Consider the following 23,239-nt stretch of genomic DNA (forward strand, 5'->3'; position numbering starts at 1 on the left):
CCTTCATCTGAGCCATGGCGTTCTTCCAGCTTCCTGTATTGCAAACACTTGGGGAACAGCTTGCAGAAGTCACAATCAGTCACAAAACCCACATATCAGGTTCTATGAGTAAGCATCAGGGTGATATTAGTAAATAGATATATTTATGGCTAGTGAAGTGTTGAAACTTTGTTTATGTAAAGAATATTTCTGGAGTAGGTGATGACTTTGCAATATTATTTGAAAAGCATATCAATGTTGTTCAGTGGGCACATACAGTTTATTTAAGCTGGATGAAATGGACTGTTATTAGATATGACAGCAGAAGAGCAAGTAGCATTCTCAACCACTGAAGATCTCTAGTTGTCCTCACTAGCTCTGTGTGGTCAGTGGCCTCTTTCTCACCATTCTGAAAGTTCTTGTCTCATGATAGTTCTCAGGGTGTTCCCATCAAGGAGCTAAGTATGCGGCTTATCTTGTGAAAACAACCAATTTGTTTACATAATGGAATCATTGTGGGTGGTCTCCAGTGGTCTGCTTGATTAAGGATATTGTTAAGCCTTGAAACTGATGGAGTACAAGGTGTTTGCCAAGTGTAGGTTCTAAAAGAGTTGTGAGAGGAGTTCTTCTTCCCAAGTAGCCAGCTTCTTACTCTTGAACCAAAGAGTGAACTGTCTCTGCCTGTGAGTGTGTTTTTTAAGATAAACGATTCAGAACGGCTGCCAAATTGATCAAAGACCTGCATGATGTTCAACTGGTAGAGTTGCACCTAACTTTACCTTCATATAATCAAAGCTCTTACAAATAAGGAGGCAGTAAGGGTTGTCACAAGAACAGAAGCATTAGTAGGCCATTTGGCCCACGTGCTTGGTCTGCAAAGTCAATGAGATCATGATAGATCTGATAATCCTCAACCCCTCTTTCTCACCTTTTCCCAATAGCTCAATTCCCTTAATGATTAAAAATATATCTATCCTACCCTCGAACATACTTAAAGACCCAGTCAGTTAAGCCAGTCAACTGCTCCTTGTAAGAAAATCCTTCCACATTCAGAATAAACCAAGTGAACCTTCTGTTGACTATTGCCAATGCAGTATACCTTTGACTGGGGAGCCAATACTGAGTTTTTCCTGACTCTTGCATCTGCAGTTCTCGCTATCACCATTCTGTTTGCCTTCCCCATTGCTTGCTGAACTGAGATGTATTATTTCTTGTAATTTTAGAACAATGACCCCAAATCTCTCTGTGCTGCAACTTTAGAATCAGAGTCCTGCAGCACGGAGACAGGCCCTTCAACCCAAATGGGTCCATGTTGACCAAAATGTCCATGTCAACCCCATTTCCCTGCACTTGGCCCATATCCTTCTAAACTTCTCCTATCCATTTATTTGTCCAAATCCCTTTAAATGTTGTTAATGTACCCGCCTCAAACACTTCCGCTGGAAGCTCATTGCAAACTCTGTGTAAAAAAAGTTGCCCCTCAGGTTCCCATGTATTCCTTCCCGATTTATCTTAAACTGATGCCCTCTACTCCTCAATTCCCCAACCCTGGGAAAAAGATTGTGTGCATTCACCTTATCCAGGCCTCTTGTGATCTTATACACATCTATAAGATCCTCACTAAGTCACCTATGCTCTAAAGAAATATGTCCTAGCTCATCCAATCACTTCCAGCAACACAGTCTCTTTAGTCCCAGCAACATCCCTGTAAATTTCTTCTGTACTTTTTCCAGTTCAATAACAGCTTCCCTATAACAAGATGACCAAAATCAAACACCAAACACCAGACTTCAAGTGCGGCCTCACCAATGCCCTGTACAACTGCAACATAGCGTCCCAACTTCTATTCTCGATGCCCTGACTGATGAAGTGCCAAAAGCCGCCTTTACTGCCCTGTCTACCTGTGACTCCACTTTCAGAGAACCATGAACCTGAACTCCATGGTCCCTCTGTTCCACTACACTCCTTAAGGACCTATGATTCATTATGAAACTCCTACCTTGATTTGACTTTCAAAACGCAACACTTCACATTTATCTATATTAAGCTCCATTTGTCATTTCTCGGGCCCCTTCCCCGGCTGATCAAGATCTTGCTGCAATTTCTGATAAACTTTCTCACTGTCCACAATACCACCTATTTTAGTGTCATCCACAAACTTACTAATCATGCCTTGTACATTCTCATCCAAATCATTGATATAGATAACAAACAGCAATGAACCCACACCGACCCCTGAGGCACACCATTAGCCTCCAGTCCGACAAGCATCCTTCCAATATTACCCTCTGCTTCCTACCATCAAGCCAATTATGTATCCAATTTGCCAGCTGTCCCTGGACTCTGTGCAATCTAATCTTCCAGAGCAGGCTACCATGTGGAACCTTAACAAAGGCCTTACTGAAACCCATATAGACTACGTATGCCACCCTGCTCTCATCAACCTTCCTGGTCACTTCGTCAAAGAATTCAAACAAATTTGAGAGGTACGATCTCCCATGCATGAAGCCATGCTGACTACTCCTAATTAAACCCTGTGTTTCCAAATGCATGTGTATCTTATCCTTCAGAATCTTCTCAAGTAATTAACCGACCACAGATGTTAGGCTTACTCATCTATAATCCCCAGGATTTTCTTTGAAGCCTTTCTTGAATAAGGGCACAATGTTCGCTACCCTCCAGTCTTCTGATGAAAATCTTGCCCCCCCCCCCCCACTCCGGCGGCGCGTCTCGATTCCGCAATCGGTCAATGAGCATTTGCAATCGGTCTGGCTGTTTAAGACTTTACTCTTTATTTCTTCATACGGCCGGGTACAGATCATCCAGAAACACAGAAGTTGAGCACTTCCGTATTCCTCAGAGGAGCTGCACACACAACTTAATACAAAGGCATTTTATACATTTCTTAAAGCAGGGTACATGGCGTGATCGCATAATGTATTCGAACAATTACCAATTAATACATGATATTGCTTCATTGACAGTTACTTAATCCAATAATATTAACTGGTAAACAACTTATGTCACAACACTTAGGTTACTTTTTATCTCGCTACATAGTGCTGCAACATTTGCACCCGAAGGTCAGTTAGAATGGTTAGTACTGCATTATCTTATCAAGTTACCTCTGTATTCTAAAGGGCGCATCATCTGTTAATTTTTCTTTGCAACAGTCTTAGGGTTAGTTATTTATGCAGCTCTAGCAGAATTTACAGTTCCCAGGCTAGAAGCCATTTTTGCTGTGCTAACTTGCATCGAAAAGCCATTTTGTTGCCATCTAAGTTACCAAGAGCATTCATCAGATGGTTGCTCCTCGCTGCAACTAGTCACGCAGGTGCAGGTCATGAGCCTCCATTTCCTAGCCTAGACTGTATCCAAGTTTCAGACTCTCACTGGGACCTCAGCCATGACTAAAGATGATATAAATATATCAGCCAGGGCTCATGCTATTTCTTCTCTAGCCTCATTCAGGGTTCTTGGATATATCTGGTCAGGGCCAGGAGATTTACCCACCTTCAGACATTCTAATATAGGGATAGGATTGACAATCATCTAGAAAAGAATAAATTGATTAGGGATAGTCAGCACGGTTTTGTGAAGGGTAGGTCGTGCCTCACAAACCTTATTGAGTTCTTTGAGAAGGTGATCAAACAGGTAGATGAGAGTAAACCGGTTGATGTGGAGTATATGGATTTCAGCAAGGCGTTTGATAAGGTTCCCCAAAACAGACTATTGTACAAAATGCAGAGGAATGGAATTGTGGGAGATATAGCAGCTTGGATCGGAAATTGGCCTGCTGAAAGAAGACAGAGGGTGGTAGTTGATGGGAAATGTTCATCCTGGAGACCAGTTACTGGTGGTGTACCACAAGGGTCGGTGTTGGGTCCACTGCTGTTTGTCATTTTTATAAATGACCTGGATGAGGGCATAGAAAGATGGGTTAGTAAGTTTGCAGACGACACTAAGGTCGGTGGAGTTGTGGATAGTGACAAAGGATTGGTTGCAGAGAGACATAGATAAGCTGCAGAGCTGGGCTGAGAGGTGGCAAATGAAGTTTAATGCAGACAAGTGTGAGGTGATGCACTTCGGCAGGAGTAACCAGAAGGCAAAGTACAGGGCTAATGGTAAGATTCTTAGTAGTATAGATGAGCAGAGAGATCTCGGTGTCCATGAACACAGATCCTTGAAAGTTGCCACCCAGGTTGACAGGGCTGTTAAGAAGGCATACAGTGTTTTAGCTTTGATTAATAGAGGGATCGAGTTCCGGAACCGAGAGGTTACGGTGAAGCTGTACAAAACTCTGGTGTGGCCGCACTTGGAGTATTGTATACAGTTCTAGTCACCGCATTATAAGAAGGATGTGGAAGCTTTGGAAAGGGTGCAGAGGAGATTTACTAGGATGTTGCCTGGTATGGAGGGAAGGTCTTACGAGGAAAGGCTGAGGGACTTGAGGGTGTTTTCATTAGAGAGAAGAAGGTTGAGAGGTTACTTAATTGAAACATATAAAGTAATCAGAGGGTTAGATAGTGTGGATAGGGAGAGTCTTTTTCCTAGGATGGTGACGGCGAGCACGAGGGGGCATGGCTTTAAATTGAGGGGTGAAAGATATAGGAGAGATGTCAGAGGTAGTTTCTTTACTCAGAGAGTAGTAAGGGAATGGAACGCTTTGCCTGCAACGGTAGTAGATTCGCCAACTTTAGGTACATTTAAGTGGTCATTGGACAAGCATATGGACGTACATGGAACAGTGCAGGTTAGATGGGCTTGAGATCGGCATGACAGGTCGGCACAAGATCGAGGGCCGAAGGGCCTGTACTGTGCTGTAATGTTCTATGTTCTATGTTCTAATACCACCAATACTACCTCTACTAAGATATGGGCTGTCCCCAAGATACCGTCACTAATTTCCCCAAGTTCCCAAGTCTCATAACTTTCTCCACGGTAAACAGAGGTGAAATATTCATTCAGAACCTCGCTCATCTTTTGCGGTCCCATACATACATGTCCACTTTGGTCCTTGAGGGGTCCTATTCTCTCTCTAGTTATTCATTTTCCTTTCATATACTTAAAGGATCTCTTTGCATTCACTCTAATCTTCTCAGCCAAAGCTATCTTAGGCCCCCTTTTCATCCTCCTGATTTCATTCTTCAGTAAACTCCTGTATCCCTCTATATACCTCCAGGGATTCCCTCGTCCCTAAGTTGCCTGTACCTGAGCCATGCCTCCCTTTTTTTTCTGGTCAAAGCCTCAATATCGCTTGTCATCCAGTGCTCCCTACTCCAGGCCAACCTTGCCCTTGAACTCTAGCTATTATACTTTTAAAGCCCTCCCCACATGCCAGAGGGCCCTACGCCAACAAATAAACTACTCCAATCAACCCGTTCGAGCTCTAGACTAATTCCACCAAAATTCGTCCTGCCCCAATTTAGAATTTGAACCTGTGGACCAGTTTTGTCCTTCTCGATAACTATTCTAAAATTAATAGAACTATGGCCACTGGTGCTAAAGTGCTCCCCCACTGTCACCTCAGTTCACCTGTCCTGCCCTATTTCCCAACAGTAGGTCATGTTCTGCCCTTCCCAAATAGGACCCTGTATATAAAGCTTTAGGAAACTTTCCTGAACACATTTAACAAATTCCACACCATGTACGCTCTTAACACAATCCCAGTCCCAGTCTGTTAGGAAAATTAAAATGTCCCACTATGACAATCCTATTGCTCATGCAAGTCTCCCAGACTCTCTGCATATTTGTTCCTCTAATTCCCATTGACCATTTCGGGGCCTAAAATACAACCCCAATAATATCTCCATCCCCTTTTCATTTCTTAGCTCTACCCACGCAGGTTCACTGGATGATCTCTCAGTTCTTTCATCTCTGATTACTGCTGTGATACTCCCCTTAATCAAAAATTCACCTCCCTCTCCCCTCTTTCTTTCACCAGTGTCCCACATTAAGCTGCCGGTCCTGTCCCTCCTTCAGCCATGTGTCTGTAATGGCTATAACATCCCAGCCCCACATACCTATCCACATCCTGAGTTCATCGGCCTTACTGGTCAGCCCTTGTGCATTGAAATAGATGCAATTTAATCCAACAGGCATTCCTCGCTCCCTGTCCTGTTCCAGCCTGACCCGTTTCTTCAACTTGCTATATTTGATTATTGTGTCTCCTTCCAGCCTCATGCTTCTCTGCTGTTGAGGATCCCATCCCCTGCCAATCTAGTTTAAACCCTCCCTTGCAGCAAGACCAAATCTGCCTGCCAGGATATTGGTCCCCTCCAGTTCAGGTGCAACCTGGCCTCCTTGAACAAGTCACCTCTGCCCGAGAAAAGATCCCAATGATCCCGGAATCTGAATCGCTGGCCTTGCACCAAATTTTTAGCCACACAGTCCTTTTCCATTTAAATTCCTCTATTCCTCCTACTGAAGAGCATAACCTCACCTTTTCCTAAATCACACCTACCAAGTTTTACCACTTGTCCGTATCCCTTTGTGTAGACTTTTTTGTGCTATCTTCATCACTTGCCTATTTTTATGCCATCTGCAGACTTGGTAATATTACGTTCACTTCCCTCATCAAAGTTATTGATATATATTGTAAATAAATGTTCCCACAGAACGGATCCCTGTGGCATTCTACCAGTTACGGGTTACGACTGAAAACAAGCCCCCCCGCCTTTTCGAACACACTGTCTTCTCGTCATTTGCCAATCCTCTATCCATGCCAATATACTACCTTCATCACTATGGCTCTTACAGTAACATGGTAGGCGTAGAATGGATGGACTATAGGGTCTGTTTCTGTGCTGTGTGACTATGACTCTTCCCCACTGGTTTCAACTATTATCTCTACCCATTTGCAATCTCTCTTCCGAGTTCATGGCCTTGTATCTGTTTTGATATCACTTCAGAGGAATCTGCAAATGATGTACGAATACAAGCATATAGTTCCTTGCAAATGGAGTGGTAGGCGGACAGGCGGTAAAGGTGGTGTTTGGCATGCTTGCCTTAATTGGTTACAATAAGGAGTAAAGGAGTTGGGACATCATGTTGCGGCTGCAGAGGAAATTGGTAAGGCTGTCAGGAGGGCTGAGGGGTGATCTTATATAGGATTATAAAATCATGAGGAGCATGGATAGGGTGAATAGCCAAGGTCTTTTTCTTAGGATGGGGGGCGGGGGTGTCCAAAACTAGAGGGCATAGGTTTAAGGTGAAAGAGGACAGATTTAAAAAGGATCTGAAGGGTAAGTTTTTTCATGCAGAAGGTGGTGTGTGTGTGTCGAACGAGCTGCAAGAGGATGGGTGAAAAAGTTGTCCCTTAGGCCCCTCTTAGCTATTTCCCTTCTTACCCCAAACCTATGCCCTCTAGATTAGGGGGAAAAGACCTTGGCTATTCATCCTATCGATGCCCTTCATGATTTTATAAACTTCACGAAGGTCACTTCTCAACTTCCAATGCTCGAGGGAAAATAGCCCCATTTGATACAGGTTTCCATTATAGCTCAAATGTTCCAACCCCAGCTAACATCCTTATAATTCATTTCTGAACCTTTCCAAGTTCAACAATATTTTTCCTATAGCTGGGAGACCAGAATTGAATGCAGTATTCCTGAAGTGGCCCAACCAATGCCCTGGATAGTTGTAACTCGACATCCCAACACATATACTTAATGCACTGACCAATAAAGGCAAGCATACCGAACATCATCTTCATTACCTTGTCTACCTGCGACTCCACTTTCAAAGAACTATGAACCTGTACCCAGGGTCTCTTTGTTTGGCACCACTCCCAGGGCTCTACCTATTAATGTACAGCCCTGAACTGCCTTTCCAAAGAGCAACACCTCAAATTCATCTAAATTAAACTCCATCTGCCACTCTTTGGCCATTGGTCCATCTGATTAAGGTTCTGTTATCCTCTGAGATCTCCTTCTTCACTGTCCAATACACCACCAATTTCAGAGTCATCTGCAAACTTATAGGCGATACCTCCGATATTCACATCCAAATCATTTATATAAATGACAAAAAACAGTGGACCCAGCACTGATCCTTGCAGTACAACATTGGTCACAGGCCTTCACTCTGAAAAACAACCCTCCACCATCACTGTCTGTCTCCTGCCTTCAAGCCAATTCTGTGTCCAAATGGCTAATTCTCCCTGGATTCTATGTGATCTAACCTTGCTAACCAGTCTAACTTGTTAAACATCTTGCTTAAATCTATACAGATCATGTACATCACTCTGCCTGCAATCCTCTTTCTTACTTCTTCAAAAAACTCAATCGAGTTATTGAGACATGATAACCAACACACAAAGCAATGTTGACTATCCCTAATTAGTCCTCGTCTTTCCAAATACATGTAAATCCCATCCCGCAGAATCCCTTCCAACAATTTACCCACTACTGATGTATAGTTCCCTGACTTTTCCTCACCACCTTTCTTAAATAATCGCACCACATTAGCCAAACTCCCATCTTTCAGCAACTCACTCATTGCCTATCCATGATACAAGTATCTCAGCAAGGAGCCCAACAATCACTTCCTAGTTTCCAGCAAACTTCTGCGATACACCTAACCGGGTTCCAGATATTTATCCACCTTCGTGTATTTTAATACCAGCACCTCCTCTGTAGTATGGAAACTTTTCAAGATATCACTACTTATTTCTCTAGCTTCCACATCCTTCTCCACAGCAAGTACTGACATGAAATACTGGTTTAGTACCTCACCCCATCTCCTGCGGTTCCATAGATGATCTTGTTGATCTTTAAGGGGCCCTACATTCTTCCTTGTTACTCTTTTGTCCTTAATATAGTTGTAGAATTCCTTTGGATTCTCCTTAACCCTAACTGCCCAAACCATCTCATGTCCTCTTTTTCTCCTCCTGATTTCCCTTGAATATATTTCTACTGCCCTTATACTCCGCTAGGGATTCACTCAATCCCAGCTGTCTATACCTGATATATGCCTTTTTTTTCTTGACCAGACCCTAGTCATCCAGCACTCCCTATACCCACCAGCCTTGTTCTTCACAATAACAGGAGCATAATGACCCTGGACTCTCATTATCTCATTTTTAATGGCCTTCCACTTTCCAAACTCCCCTTTTCTTATGTATAGCATCTTCCCCTACCAAATGGTCGATGCCATGCATCATTTGAAAATGGCAGTGCACAGCCCTGATACCATGCACTGATAGGGTGTAGTGGGAGTCCATCTGCGCTTAACCCTGCTCGGAAGGAATTTCACTTTGGCTCCAAATACCAGAACCTCCTACAGGAGCTCCTGCCCCATAACCAGAGTCTATATATCCTTCCATCTGGTGAGAAAGGTTTTTTTTTAAGCATAGGCTGCTGCTGCTGCACACCATCCACTTCTACTCCTTCATCTGTCACTCACACATTCCTTGGTTTTCTTACCACCTGGCAGTGGAGATCCACAATGGATGGCTCCCTATGCAAGAATCCTTCTGGGATCGGGGTGGAGAGTGTTACATGCAGCAATCCCTTCTAACCACAGATTATGAAGATCCATGGTCTCCCAGCCCAACTGTTTGTTTTGCAATGCTGTGGAGTCCACAGTTGTGGGTAGTTACACCCCTGTTTTAGCTACTTGAAAAATCTTTTGTTAAACCTTTGGTTGCATTTCAGCCCCACACTGCTGGGGACATCCGGTGTGGAGGGATTTAGATGAAATAACTCCACAGAGGCTGGTATTCCATCACCATGTCACCCTTTATTTACATATGAACAGTCCTTGACTATAATACTGCCTCATACAGAGTCAGGCATCAAATGTCAGGATCTCTGATACTCAAGCTTTTTACGCCAGCCAGAGCTCCCTGATTGGCTGTTAATGTGGTCTAATCAAGGAACTCACATTCTACAAGGTCCAGCTGACTGAACTCGTTGCAATCACTACAGTAGGTAAGTCAGAGGACTTCCCTTTGGATTTGCTCCTGTGTCTGGCCACGATGGCCATTAACAGGTACAAGTAGAGGACAGTGGAGGGAGTCATAGTTGCCAAATTGCCTGTCCTGCTTCCACATGCCTAGGCATCATTGGAGAGGAAGCGCGCGGCGTCCTTCAAGAGTCTTGTGACTTTTACAGTAATGTGACTTTTACAGTAATGTGAGCACTGTAGGAGGGGGGCTGTTTTATCTCCCTTTCTGACTCCATTAACTTAGACCCCAGCTATCCTTCACCAGGCAGTGCACATATTTTTAATAATTGGAAATGTAGGTGATTTAGAGGACATACATATTGGGTGAAAAGTACTACAAGTCATAGAAAAAAAAATCAGTTGTGTATTAGAGCATTTCTAGATATTATTAGATAGTTAGGACAAACTTGACACAGCAGCACATTTGGATAGTTCAATTTTGGGAGGGTTCTCATGGTACAGCAGTAGTGTCTCTACTTCTGAGCCAGGGAACCCAGGTTCAGATTCCACATCCTCCAGAGATTTGTAATAACATCTCTGAATGGGTTGATTAGGGGAAAAAAAATCAAGAGGGAAAAACATCTGAGAGGTGTGTAATTGGGTGGGCAGTATAGGGGTGGAGTGCCTTATCTTCCCTTCCATCTGTTTTGATATATCTCTCTCTCTGTCCCTCACTTCTGCGGGTATTTCAGTGTCCTTGTCAGGCTTTGCACTGAAATTGATTAGTTGGAAACATGGCTGATTTAGTGGCAGTGGATAATATGTGAGAACTTCCATATGTGATTTTATAGTGGGAAAAAGTGTTGTTCAGTTGTGTTTTTTTAAATTAAAAATGGAATGAGGGTGTTGCTGGCTAGTCCTGCATTCATTGCCCATCCCTAATCGCCCCGAAGGCAGTTATGAATTAACCACATTGATGGGGGTCTGCAGACCAGATCAGGTAAAAAATGGCAGATTTCCTTCTCTCAAGAGTGTTAATTAACCAGATGGGCTTTTCCTGACAACTGGTTTCATGGTTAACATTAGACTCTTAATTCCAGATTTTTTTTTATATTGAATTCGAATTCTACCATCTGCCATGGTGGGATTTGGATCCAGTCCCCAAAACATCAACTAGTGTTTCTGGATTAACAGTCTAGCATTAATACCACTAGGTCATTGCTTTCCCAGTAACACTTATGGATATATTAAAGGTGAAGAGCGTAATTGAAAGCTCCACAGTAGCACAGTGGTTAGTATCCCTGCCTGCTATGCAGGGGACCAGAGTTCAATTCCCTAACAGGGAATGGCTGATCTCTGTGTGAATGGATGTGTGTAAATAAGGAAGGGGCGTTTAATTGGAGGGTCTGCTGAGTCAATGGGAGTATCTCTACCACTAGACCAAGAATCCCAGGTTCAAGTCCCAATTGTTCCAGAGGCATGTAGTAACATCTCTGAACAAACTGATTTTAAAAAAAATCTAAAGTAAGGAGTGTTGTGGTAGTGTCCCAAACTTTAGGTCAGCGGGTCCAAGTTCAATCTCTCCTATCCCAGAGATGAGTCATGTGGATCAGTGGTAGTGGTAGGGCTCTTGTGACACAGTGGTAATGCTCCTAACTCAGAGGCCCAAGTTCAAGTCCTTTTCCAAAAGTGTGAAATAGCAATCTGAACAGGTTGACTAAAAAATATCCAAAGGAGTTGTGTAACTGTCAACAATGATAGCACTGAGATGAGCATAACTGCCTTCCAAGCAGTTGACCTAGATTCGACAATTGCAAGTTTATGAGGTTGAAGTTATTCATCAGAAAATTCAAAATCAAAATTAATTTGTAAGGGGATGTTGTGGTGCAGTGGTAGCATCCTAGCCTCTTATCCAGGAGGCACAGGTTAAAGTTCCACCTGCTCCAGAGATTGGTACTTACAGGTTGATTGAAAAATTGAAGAACTGTTGCTTCTTCACCAGTGGTGGTTGGCTTTTGGACAGGAAAAGATCCAGAAGGAAAAGGTGGAAGTTCATGCTTGTGTAAGTTTGCATGAAAATCCTTGTGAAACTCAGCCTTTTTCTGCCGAACGCAACATCTGATCCGCTAAAAATCGCTGGACCTAACTTGCATGCATCAGTCGGATACTGAACCAGGTGCTCTGCCTATCTAAATTACCCCGAACGTTAACATGGAACAGTCTCCATTGCCAAGTTCATAGTTCCATACACTTTTCAGCACTCACACTTCCTAAACATAAACGAGAGAGCATTGAGATGAAAATTGGTCCCCGTAGTATTTAATTTTTGGTGTCTTCATTGAAATATATTTTCATTCTACAAACATATTACAGTCACTGATTTGTGCCCAGAATTTCCATTCTTCTCACTGTGAGGATTCAATTGTAGGTATTAAAAACATTTAGACACCTCTTTATGTGTGAAAGGCGGTATCAGCTGCCCAAAAAGGAAAATAGTGTTTTATTGATGAGAATGGTGTTCTCCTATTATGATATAATATACTGACATCTGATCATTCATGGAAAGCTGGAGCCATCACATAACCCCTCTACCCTAATGAACCCAATCTGTTGCTGATATGTTCAACTTCACTTGAACTTCTGCCACTCATCACCCAATCACATCGACTTTTATTTTTCCTTGGACATTATACGCATCTTATTAGATGACCTTTTATTTTATCCTATGATATAATTGCCAAAGTTGTGTGAACCTACTATGCCAACCTTTGTAAGAGATTGCCAGCTATCATTACAAAAAGTTAGAAAGAAAACAAACTCAAAATGACCTCTGAACACCTAAATATATGCATCCAGAGTTCTATCAAACTGTTGTAATCACTGGTTCTTGGCTTTTACACTTGAGATCGGAAAATCTGCACTAAATTTAAAACCAGGAAACCAAATATTAAATTAAAATTTTATTCCAAAATGTCTCTCAAATCACTTCTTTGGATCAGTGTTTTATATAAATTCAACTATTAATACTAGCACTCCCACAGCACACAACTTTTAATTATCAACTTACACTGTTTTTAGTCCTGTTAGCATGAAACAATGTCCCCACTGAGTATCAACGCACAATTTGCATTATTCTTTATGTGAGATGCATTTGTGCTCTCTGTTCTGCATGCACTCAATAAAAAAGCTACTGAAATGATAAAGCAAGCATTAAAAAGGAATAGGAAAACTCAAATCAAATCAATGGTACTTGTGTGCTGGGAGACATTCATTCAAGGAATGAGGAAAACTTATTTATAGAAAAAGCACAACAGACTCCTACCTTGACCTTACCTTCGCAACATTCCTGTCAAGATCCTGGAGCTCTTACCAAGGTTTGTATCAGTTTCACGCAGCTGACAATGAGAGTGAGAAAGGAAGGGATTACACAGCAGAATAATTCAAGATAGTTATTTTATAACACAACAATCATCTTTCAGATTGAAAACAGGTCTATACCGTCACTGATAGGAACCTATTTTTGTTCTTTTAGAAGAAAGCCAGCAGTATTCTACTAAGAAAAAGGGATAGCTCAGCTAAAACATCAACATGAAACCGATCTTTCTAGATCCGACAAAGCATCTGCAATCTCAACACACAATTCATGTCTTCTTCTCAGACAATGACAAATCTGCTGTGTATTTCCAACATTTGCAGTTTAAAAAAATCTTGACAGAAGCCACTTTGATCATTTAGGCTCTGCATTTAAGGAGGCATTAACGTTAACAAACATCATTTGGCAAACACTTAAAGGTGATGATCTATATTACATAAAAAGTTTGCATACTGCAAAATATCTTTGTAATCAAAATGGTGTGCCCCATTCTGCCTTTCTTCTTTAAGTTCAAACACATTAGTGTCTCTTAAGGATGTATCAACACCAAAACTAATGTCTAATTTTAATATTCATTACTAGCATTTTTCTTTTGTAGAAATAAGCAAACATAAAACGTTTACTATCTTGACTTTGGTATTATGGAATGAGCAGAAGGATGGGTTTACAATACTTAAGCCACTTTCACACTATGCATACAATCCTTAAAATGGAAAAAAACTGGCAGTGGATATTGTTCACCTTGAAATTCACAGACATCAAAGGAAAATCAAGAACTGTGAACACATTTAGAGGTCCTGAGTCCAAACTGTAGTCATTCTACTACTGCATTATTTAGCTGTTCTTTTGTAATGCTATCGCCCTGATGATACACAGCCATGAGGGAAATTAAGTAATAATAAATGAAAACAACATACAATAATAAAAGAAAAATAACCAAATCAAGAAAAGGTATCTTGTAGTTTTGTATAGCAAAGTGTGCAGCATATCCTTCGTAATATCAAAGTATACAATACCACAAATAACATGATATGTGGATAAGGAAATGGTTAGGCAAACTATCTTGCTGAAGTGACTTTAATTTGAAATCCTTACACAATAATTAGATTCAGTCACTCAATTCACTAATCAAAATACAACATCCTTTGACAATGTGTGTGAATACGACTACAACTTTAAGAAATACAGAATATATGTCAATTTGGTGTACTTATGTTTGGTTATTAGTTCAAAACAAATCAAAATGGATTATCCATTCACATTTTAGCTAGATATCTTTTGAATCTGTAGAAATCAATAAGTTTATACAGAAGACATTTTAATAACTTCATTGGCAAAAGCTTTCAAAAAGTTGTAGAAATCTGTACAGTTTTAACATATCAGCATAAACGAGTGGATCTTGTTTTTCTGCTAAAGTGATTAGAAAGTTGAACCATCTTAGATTAACAACAATGTGCAATTTTAAAATTACCTAGAGCTAAAATACATTCATTAAAGCAAAGTTACGTGGAAAAAGCAAAATGCAAAACAGTTCTACTTCACACAAGCTGATATTGGAAAAATGAGTGTTGTGTCCTCATGTTGGTAGATAGGAAGCTTAAAAACTAACAGATTCCTAACTTCAGTCTGAACTAGAAATTTAAGTGTGATAATGGGAACTGCAGATGCTGGAGATGCACCACACAACCAGCCCAGCTCTTCCCCTCCACCCACTGCATCACAAGACCAGTCCAGCCTGTCTCTGCTTCCCTAACCTGTTCTTCCTCTCACCCATCCCTTCCTCCCACCCCAAGCCAAACCTCCATCTCCTACCTACTAAGCTCATCCCACCTCCTTGACCTGTCAGTCTTCCCTGGACTGACCTATCCCCTCCCTACCTCCCCACCTATACTCTCCTCTCCACCTATCTTATTTTCTCTCCATCTTCGGTCCGCCTCCCCCTCTCTCCCTATTTATTCCAGAACCTCACCCCATCCCCCTCTCTGATGAAGGATCTAGGCCTGAAATGTCAGCTTTTGTGCTCCTGAGATGCTGCTGGGCCTGCTGTGTTCATCCAGCCTCGCATTTTATTATCTTAGAAATTTAACTGCTGCCATTTAGCAATTACTAAAGCATTTTCATTTACAAATTTCATTAATTTATTAAAATGAATGCTTGTCCTTAAAAACAATCCTTGAAAGCCCTTTGTTCTGTCTTGTCTTCCATAGTAGATGATTAGAACTACTGCAAGTTATATATTCTCAAACTCACCCTTTCCCGAGCTCGTTGAATCTTCTCTTTGTCATGATGAAGATTCTCTAAGATCTCCTGTCCAATTTGCTCTGTAATCAAAGGTCACAAGTTAAACAATGTATATTAAAAACTGAAAAAGTACACATTAAAATCTATTCACAGGGTAGTGCAGTAAGATTGAATCTAAGCTTACATTCTAGCAAATCACACAACCTAAATAGCTTCTGTTAACAGTCTCATTGTAACTTCCATTGAAGAAAACCCCTGCAATAATAGGACCTAATGTAATGTTACTACTAGTAAATAAGCTTCTACATCACTTTATACACAGAAGCTGTGGAAAGAGAACTACTGCAGGAGATATTTAATAACTTTTACTAAAAGAATGGAAACATAACATAAAAGCTATCTGCAGAAAGATTAGAAGTAAGAAGCCTATTCTTGAGGGAGTTAAAAAATAAAACTTACGTTTCTCCACAATTCAGTGCATTATATTCTTGCTTGAACATTCAACTCAAGAATCAATGTTAACATGTGGAAACACTTATTCCTCTTGTTTAAATTCTCTCAAATACTTCTAACTGAAGGACTGGCATATACTCTATAATCGATCTTGAATTAAATTTTTGAAAATATTAATAGACAGCAGCAATTTCAGAGGTGTTGAATTAAAATCATTATTTTGAAAGGTATATTAAGTGCATTTTTGAAAAAAAGTAATAAATTAAATCTTTATTAACAATAAACTAACATTAAACAAAACATGATGATGCAGCTCATGCAGAGTTCGTGAAAGTGTTAAATGTTGGAGTTAACAATGACAGATGTAGCAACATAAATATTTTTTTCAGATATTTGACTAGTAATTGATGTTCCCATTAAGGGATTTCTTCAGTGGTGGTTTATCTCAGGGGATTTTGTGTAGTGTAGTACCTAAAGGTTCAATGTGTTTTAAGAGTTTTTTGTATTAAAAAGAATACACCAAGTCAAATATTTCAAGATGATCTGAAGCCATTTTTTTATTAAAAAGGAACGAGATGCCATTAAATACTGCTGATTCAAAGCAGGTTGGTTAATTAGGTTTCTTTCTGTTTCGTTTGGCTGCCAAGTTGACATCTTCACCTTGGTTCTAATGATTCAATCTATTTCTACCAGCAAATGTGACAATGCCACAGACAGTAATTGAGGGTAAAACATTGTCACTTTGATGAATTGTGTTTTTTCCTCATAGTCAATGACTAGTGAAGTCAATAAACAAGGAAAAGAAGCATGTCCGCTGGAATATCACAAAATGAATTGTTGTCTTGACACATAGGGATCAAAACATCATACATTAATTTCATCCTGGTGTGGGGCATGATGGCATCTGTTTCACTCTGACTGTCTGCACAGATAAATAATTGGGACCATCATCAATTTTGCAAGAGTTTTTTTTTATTCAGTATGCAGCACGACTGACGAACTTTGGCCCTTTTCACAAGGAGAACAGCCAAAAGCAGAAAGTGCAGCCATGACATCGATGACTCTAGAGCTCGAGCTTCTGAATAAACACATTCAAGGTAATGACAAGCTTGAAGATACACACTTAAAAGGATATTTTTAAAAAAACTTTTTCTCATGCTTAAACAGCTCTATCAAGGCCGGCAAAGCTCAGCATCCTCGTGACTGGCCTGAAATAATTCATCCTCTGAATATGAATTAGCACTGGGTAATCACAGCATATTTATTACGCATTTCTGTGGTCCTTTCCTCCTGTGAATGCTGTATTATTCATTGCGCCTGCCCTGACCCTGGTGCGCTCCTGTTCTGACAAATCATACTTGATTAAGACAAATCTTTATTAGTTAGGTAGTCAACTTCCCCATTTATCATTTGCAAATCTCATTCCCCTTTTCCAAGTGTGTTAAAACTGACTGCGGCAATTTGGTAGAAGCTGTTTAAAATGCTTATTATGGGAAATGAGTGTAAATTCAGATGCAAAAAATCAGTAATGGATGATAAGACAAAGGCTACATTTCATCAATTCCTTATAAGTGTATCAGAAAAACAAACTTAACCAATGTTGGAAAAATTTATAATTGCTTTCCTTGTTCATTTGATACAATAAAATATAAAGTTACTTTAATTTCATGCTGTCTTCTTAGCACCTCTATTTGATTTAAACACAAGAACCAGGGAGTCATTGACAGAATGAGCAACAATATTGAACACCAATTTCTATTTTACCAATAAATAATGCCGATGCCCCCCAAAAAAAGACTGCTTAGTATTGAGATAGCTCTTCGTGTATGTGATTTTGGCTAAACCCCAAGTTTAAAAGAAATGAAATGGCTTATAGAGTAAATCCTTCTGAAAATTTTAATGTCACTTCTAAAGGCACTTTTCTTGAGCCACTGATGGCTTTTCATTCCAACTTCAGCAATCATTTGAACTCACGTACACTTAAATAGTTCTTGTCCAGCATACTTGATGAAGTGTTTCATAGCGACTGTGAGCTCTATTTACATAAGCTGCAATCAGCGCATCATAAGCCAGTGGCAAATGTAATTTATGAAGCATAAACTAACTAAAAATACATTCTGTTGTCCAGTATGGAATAGCACCAACAGGGACTTCTGGAGATGTTTAGAATTCAGATTGTCATGTACCACCAGTTGATACATTGAAGAACTAAGGGAACTGAGAAGTTTCTCTTTCATAGAAATTTGTGCCTTTATCCATTAAACATGGTAAATTCTGTTCTGAATAGATTGTGCAATCTAGTTTTTTAAAATATCCTGAATGTATTAGGGATACATACTTGAACTATTTAGATATTATTGCTCCTCTTTATAAACAATGCCCTGATTTTCATGGTTTTTACTTCAGGCTACGATTGCAAAGTGGAGTTGAAGTTCATTAAGTCAACGGCTTATTGTGGTTGTAGAATGGAGAGATTACTGGTCAACTGGATTGCAAGTTGCTTGTAAATTACAAACATGCCGGGTCTGAATTACAATGAATGATATTCCCCAGTTTTGCATTGATCACCTACAATTGCCAAGAAATTAATAACTTTTTGAAGCTTTTGGAAGCATAAACTGAAGTGATTTGTCAAATGTAAGAAAGTAAATGAAGAAATACGCTACAAATTGTGCTTATAGCTTCACTACATTAATTCCAGACGTGAAGGTATTGTCTTATGAAGAAAGATTGAACAGTTTAGGCCCATACTCTCTGGAGTTCAGAAGAATGACAGGAGAACTATGTGAGGTATCTAAGATGTTAAAAGGGATTGACAAAGTGGACAGTGAGAGGCTGTTTCCTCATCTGAGCAATCTAGAATGAGAGGTCACAGTTTTAGAATAAGGAGCAACACAATTAAAACAGTGATGAGGAGAAATTACTTCTCTCAAAGGGTCATGAATCTATAGCATTCACCATCCTACAGTGTGCTGGATGTTGGGACTTTGAGGAAGAGATAGACAAGTTCATAAAGAGTAATGGGTTGAAGGTTTATGGAGAGTGGGCAACAAAGTAAAGATCAGACCGAGGTGAGTTCATCCATGATCATATTAAATGGAAGAGCAGGCTAAAGGGGCTGAATTGCCTACTCCCAGATCTTAGGTTCTTATGTGCTTACCCCATTTGAATAAATATTAATGTTGTAGTTTTATTCTTCAACCTATCATTCATTCTTTTCTTGCACATAAAGAAGTTTCTGTTAAGTGTGAACATTTTCACTGGAAGATGATGCCTTTAATAAATAATTATGGTCCAGGTTCTTAAAAAAAATTAATCTCTCAAGATTATAAATCCATGGTAAGGGACTCGTGGAGTGTGATAGCAATCCACTCATCTGTCCTCCAATAGATTCCTGAGAGAGATCAAGGGTGTTGATGAAAACCATGGGCAGAGATTGGTTTTGGCACTGACTCTTTCATTTTCTCTCAGGATGATCACATCCGCCCTCCATTCTGCCAAGTCTGTGCTATTGCCCATCACCCGGACAGCTCATACAACAGCTGACAATGTTGAGGCTGCACAGTCTGCGGCTGAGTGTACTAATACAGTGATGATAGAGGTCATCTTCAAAGGCTATCTGCAGTCTCTCCAACTTAAAATCAGCAGTTTTCCATCAGTAATGTTGCATCCACTAGGGTAAGTACACTACTGCAGCACTTTGACAGCAAAGTGTTGAGAATGTGGAAGGGAGATAATTGACTTGGTATATAGCAGCAGTGATTTCATTTCTAAATTTGCCGCATTTATTTTGTTTTTTTTCCTTTAGCATTGTGGATGATTTTACTTTTTGTACTGTGATCAAACACCCTTGGAACTGGAAATGGAGAAATAAGTTGCAATTACTGGCTTTGCTCATAAATGAGTTATTTCCAGACAGCCCAGCTGGAGGAGGGCAGTCTGGATTACCTCATGCCATCATCATCCTCCCATTTCCTCTGCTACTCACGTAGCTAGTGGCAAGAGCTATGCCCTCAAGATAATGAGGTTGTGCATCATGTAGCATGAATCTTGAAACCAGAACTATCAGGTTTAGCAGGACTCTTCCTCCAGCGCATTTTAGAAAGTGGATGCATTGTTTCAGGGCACCAATGTTCTGTCTTTAGCATTTGTGCTGGCAGCATAGTATGGCAGTTATTGTATATATGTAGCACATATGTGTGTGAATTACCAGTAGACTCATGAGCCACACTACAACAGACTGACCTCATTGCCCAGCAGCAATCTGAACTCAAATGTAGGTGGCACAGCAGATTGCTACAGAATGAAGGATTTCATCACTGCTGCCAAAACAACAGACACTGACCTCATGATTCACTGCCTATAGTCACACATCAATTAGATGTTGGATGTGCAAGGATAGGAATCACGTTTGGTTCCAGTGCTAACAAGTGACAACAGGAAAGCAAAGTCAATGGCACCCTGCACATTGGAAAAGCTTGCAATCCTAGCAAAGCTCTGTGCTTGTTCTACACAGTTCTATAGTTTTCTTAGGATGTTGAGCTTCAGTGTCCTTTCATTAAGCAACAGTAGGCAAAAAAGGAGATTTGGAACATATTCCGAGCTCAAGAATGAATGGAACCAGTCATATAAGAGCGCTTCACCAGAACCATGTCAGGCCACTGGCAATGTTGAACTCATCTGGATTTGAGATTGAAGTATGGCAGCAACAGGTAACAAACTTCATTCAGAATGTCTACAATGAGGTGCAGATGTCTTGTCCATTATTTCCTGCATTACGTTCAAGTACAGTCTCTTGCTGATGTCTTCGTTCTCTTTTTCCATCTTACAAGAGTTGATCTGCTCTTGGTGATATTGTTGTATTCTAATAGGAAGGCCTATTAATGCACTAATGTTTGGAAGCAAATGATTTGTGCAGAAGCCTCGAAAGCAGAAAAATATTCTTCCATGCTTGCTACATCACAGACATAGTAACTTAAACAACAATAGAAAACAGCACATGTTTGTACAGTCAGAAGACACAAACCAGCAACTAACCTGCAACAAACTGGGAGGTCAGGACTATCTGACAGACTCTCCTTCACCACTGAATGAAGGTCTGAACAACTGCCTTCCAACCTTACCCTTGTCTAGCTGGCTGATCTTGTTCTCATTCAATCATTTCTCCTTTAACTTGTGGGTCTTTCCTGGCTATGGTTACCCACCTGGGCCCTTGGCATGCCTGTCATCTTATGACTATATGAAATGCTTGTTCCTGTCCTACTCTGGGCTCCCTCCCACAGTGCTTTTTTCTGGTACATCCATGACTATCTCAATGCTGCTTCCTGCTCTGATCCAAATCTGGAAACATTAATCAGCTTTACTTCCAATTTCTACCTACCTTTCTCTCATCTTCCCCAGTCCATCTCTGACTCCTCCCTTCCCTTTCTTGACCTCTTTTTCCTAATTTCCAATGGCAGGTTCTTCAGTGACTTCCTCAGCTACAGTGACTATACTTCTCATACTCTGCTTCCTGCAAGCACTCCAGTCCATTCTCCCAGTTTCTCCATCTCCATTGTATTGGTTCCAAAGATGCCACTGTCCACAAAGGCACTTTCACCATAATAGTAAGCAAGGAACTGCAGATATTGGAAATTTAAAACAAAAACAGAAATTTCTGGAGAAACTTTACATATCTGGCAGCGTTTGCAGACGGAAGGAAAAGTTAACATTTCAGATTGAGGGACTCTTCTTTGGAGCATTTTTCTGTCCTGAAGAGGAGTCATTCAACCTGAAACATTAACTCTGATTTCTCTCCACTACGCTGCCAGACCTGCTGAGCTTTTTCCAGCAATTTCTGTTTTTGTTTCTGATTTATAGTATCCAATGTCCTTCTGGGGCTTTTTGTTTTCCTGGAGAAACAGCATCACTTTTTCTGATTGGGCAATTCACAACCTTCTGACCTCAACATTGAGTTCAACAACTTCACAACATATATACTACCCTCTATTTTAATTTTTGCTTATGCCATTGTGTCTGTACCTTGTTCTCATGCCTTTGCTTTCAGTCAGAGCTGACCTTTATTTTAAAATTAACACCTTCTCATGATCTTTGCTTTGTCTCCTCTGTGCCATTTGCATTCTCTTTGCCTTTTGTTCTATGAACCACTTTGTTCTCTAATCTTTTTCACATTAACCATTCCTTGACTTCCATTAGAGTTCTGCCTCTCCCTATTTTTCAACAGCATGAAACACATCACAACCCCAGCATCTGCAGTAATTTGCTTCAATTAAAAACGGTGCAATGGTAAAATAGAAGTAAAGTCGCCACAGTCATACCAGACCACAGAGCTGATGTCTCATTAGACAGAAAGAGACAGCTGGCACACCTTCCAGGTGAAGCAGTGATTTAAGCACAGTTCACTCAATCTAGTCCTTAACTCCAAAAATTTGTTTTGTTTAGCTCCTACGGCTTTCTCCACTTGCCTGTATATTGACTCAGCTAAACCTATAGGTGGGCAGGATCATACGTTTTGGTAATATAAACAAGGAGAAAGCTTATACAATTAATGGTAGGGCCTGGTGCTATAGAACAGAGAGACCTAAGGAGTCAGGTACATTTTTCTCTGAAATTTGTGTAACAGTTAGACAAGATGGTTTAGACGTCGTTTAGTACGCTTGCCTTCATTGCTCAGGCCTTTGAGTATAGGGAGTTGGGGTATCATGTTGAGGATTACAGAATGTTGTTGAGACCCCTTCTGGAGTTCTGCACATCCTGTTAGAAGAAGGATATTATTAAACTGGAGACAGTTCAGAAAAGATTTACAAGGATGTTTTTAGGAATGGAGGGCTTAATTTATAAGGACAGGCTGGATAGGCTGGGGCATTTTTCACTGGAGCTTAGGAAGTTGAGATTTATAGAATCATGCGGGGCATAGTTAAGGTGAATAGTAAAGGTCTTTTCCCTAGGGTAGGGGGATTCAAAAGTAGGGGGCGTATTTTTAAGGTGGGAGGACAAAGATTTAAAAATCACGAGCGGCAAATTTCTTTTTACACAAGAAGATGGTTCATGTGTGGAATGAACTTCTAGGTGAAGCAGTGAATGCAGGCACAGTTACAATGTTTAAAAGACATTTGGATACCTTCATGAATAGGAAAGGTTTGGAGGGATATAGGCCAGGGGCATGCAGGTGGGACTAGGTGAGTTTGAGAACATGGTCAGTGTGGACTGGTTGGACCGATGGGTCTGTTTCCATGCTCTGTGACTGATGGTGCTTTAACCTCAGAGATACCACGCCTCAGGAGGCAAGAGGGTGAGAAGGACAAT

The 23,239-nt window shown here is 40.6% G+C and overlaps 1 protein-coding gene across 4 annotated transcripts in view; it reads right to left on the bottom strand.

Moving 5' to 3' along the window:
• The window catches only part of vti1a (vesicle transport through interaction with t-SNAREs 1A), a 349,246-nt gene that overhangs the window by 148,269 nt on the left and 177,738 nt on the right, over window positions 1–23,239 (bottom strand). For 2 of the 4 annotated variants that reach the window (XM_048550676.2, XM_048550677.2), the window contains 2 exons: window positions 15,491–15,561; window positions 13,201–13,262 (listed from right to left, as the gene is read on the bottom strand). In XM_048550676.2, the coding sequence (XP_048406633.1) occupies window positions 13,201–13,262; window positions 15,491–15,561 (133 nt within the window). Of the gene's footprint in view, window positions 1–13,189; window positions 13,263–15,490; window positions 15,562–23,239 lie in introns of all 4 variants that reach the window. The other 2 variants (XM_048550679.2, XM_048550680.2) reach the window with 1 other exon arrangement.

The sequence above is a fragment of the Stegostoma tigrinum genome, chromosome 20, assembly GCF_030684315.1.
Source record: "Stegostoma tigrinum isolate sSteTig4 chromosome 20, sSteTig4.hap1, whole genome shotgun sequence".
NCBI lineage: Eukaryota > Metazoa > Chordata > Chondrichthyes > Orectolobiformes > Stegostomatidae > Stegostoma > Stegostoma tigrinum.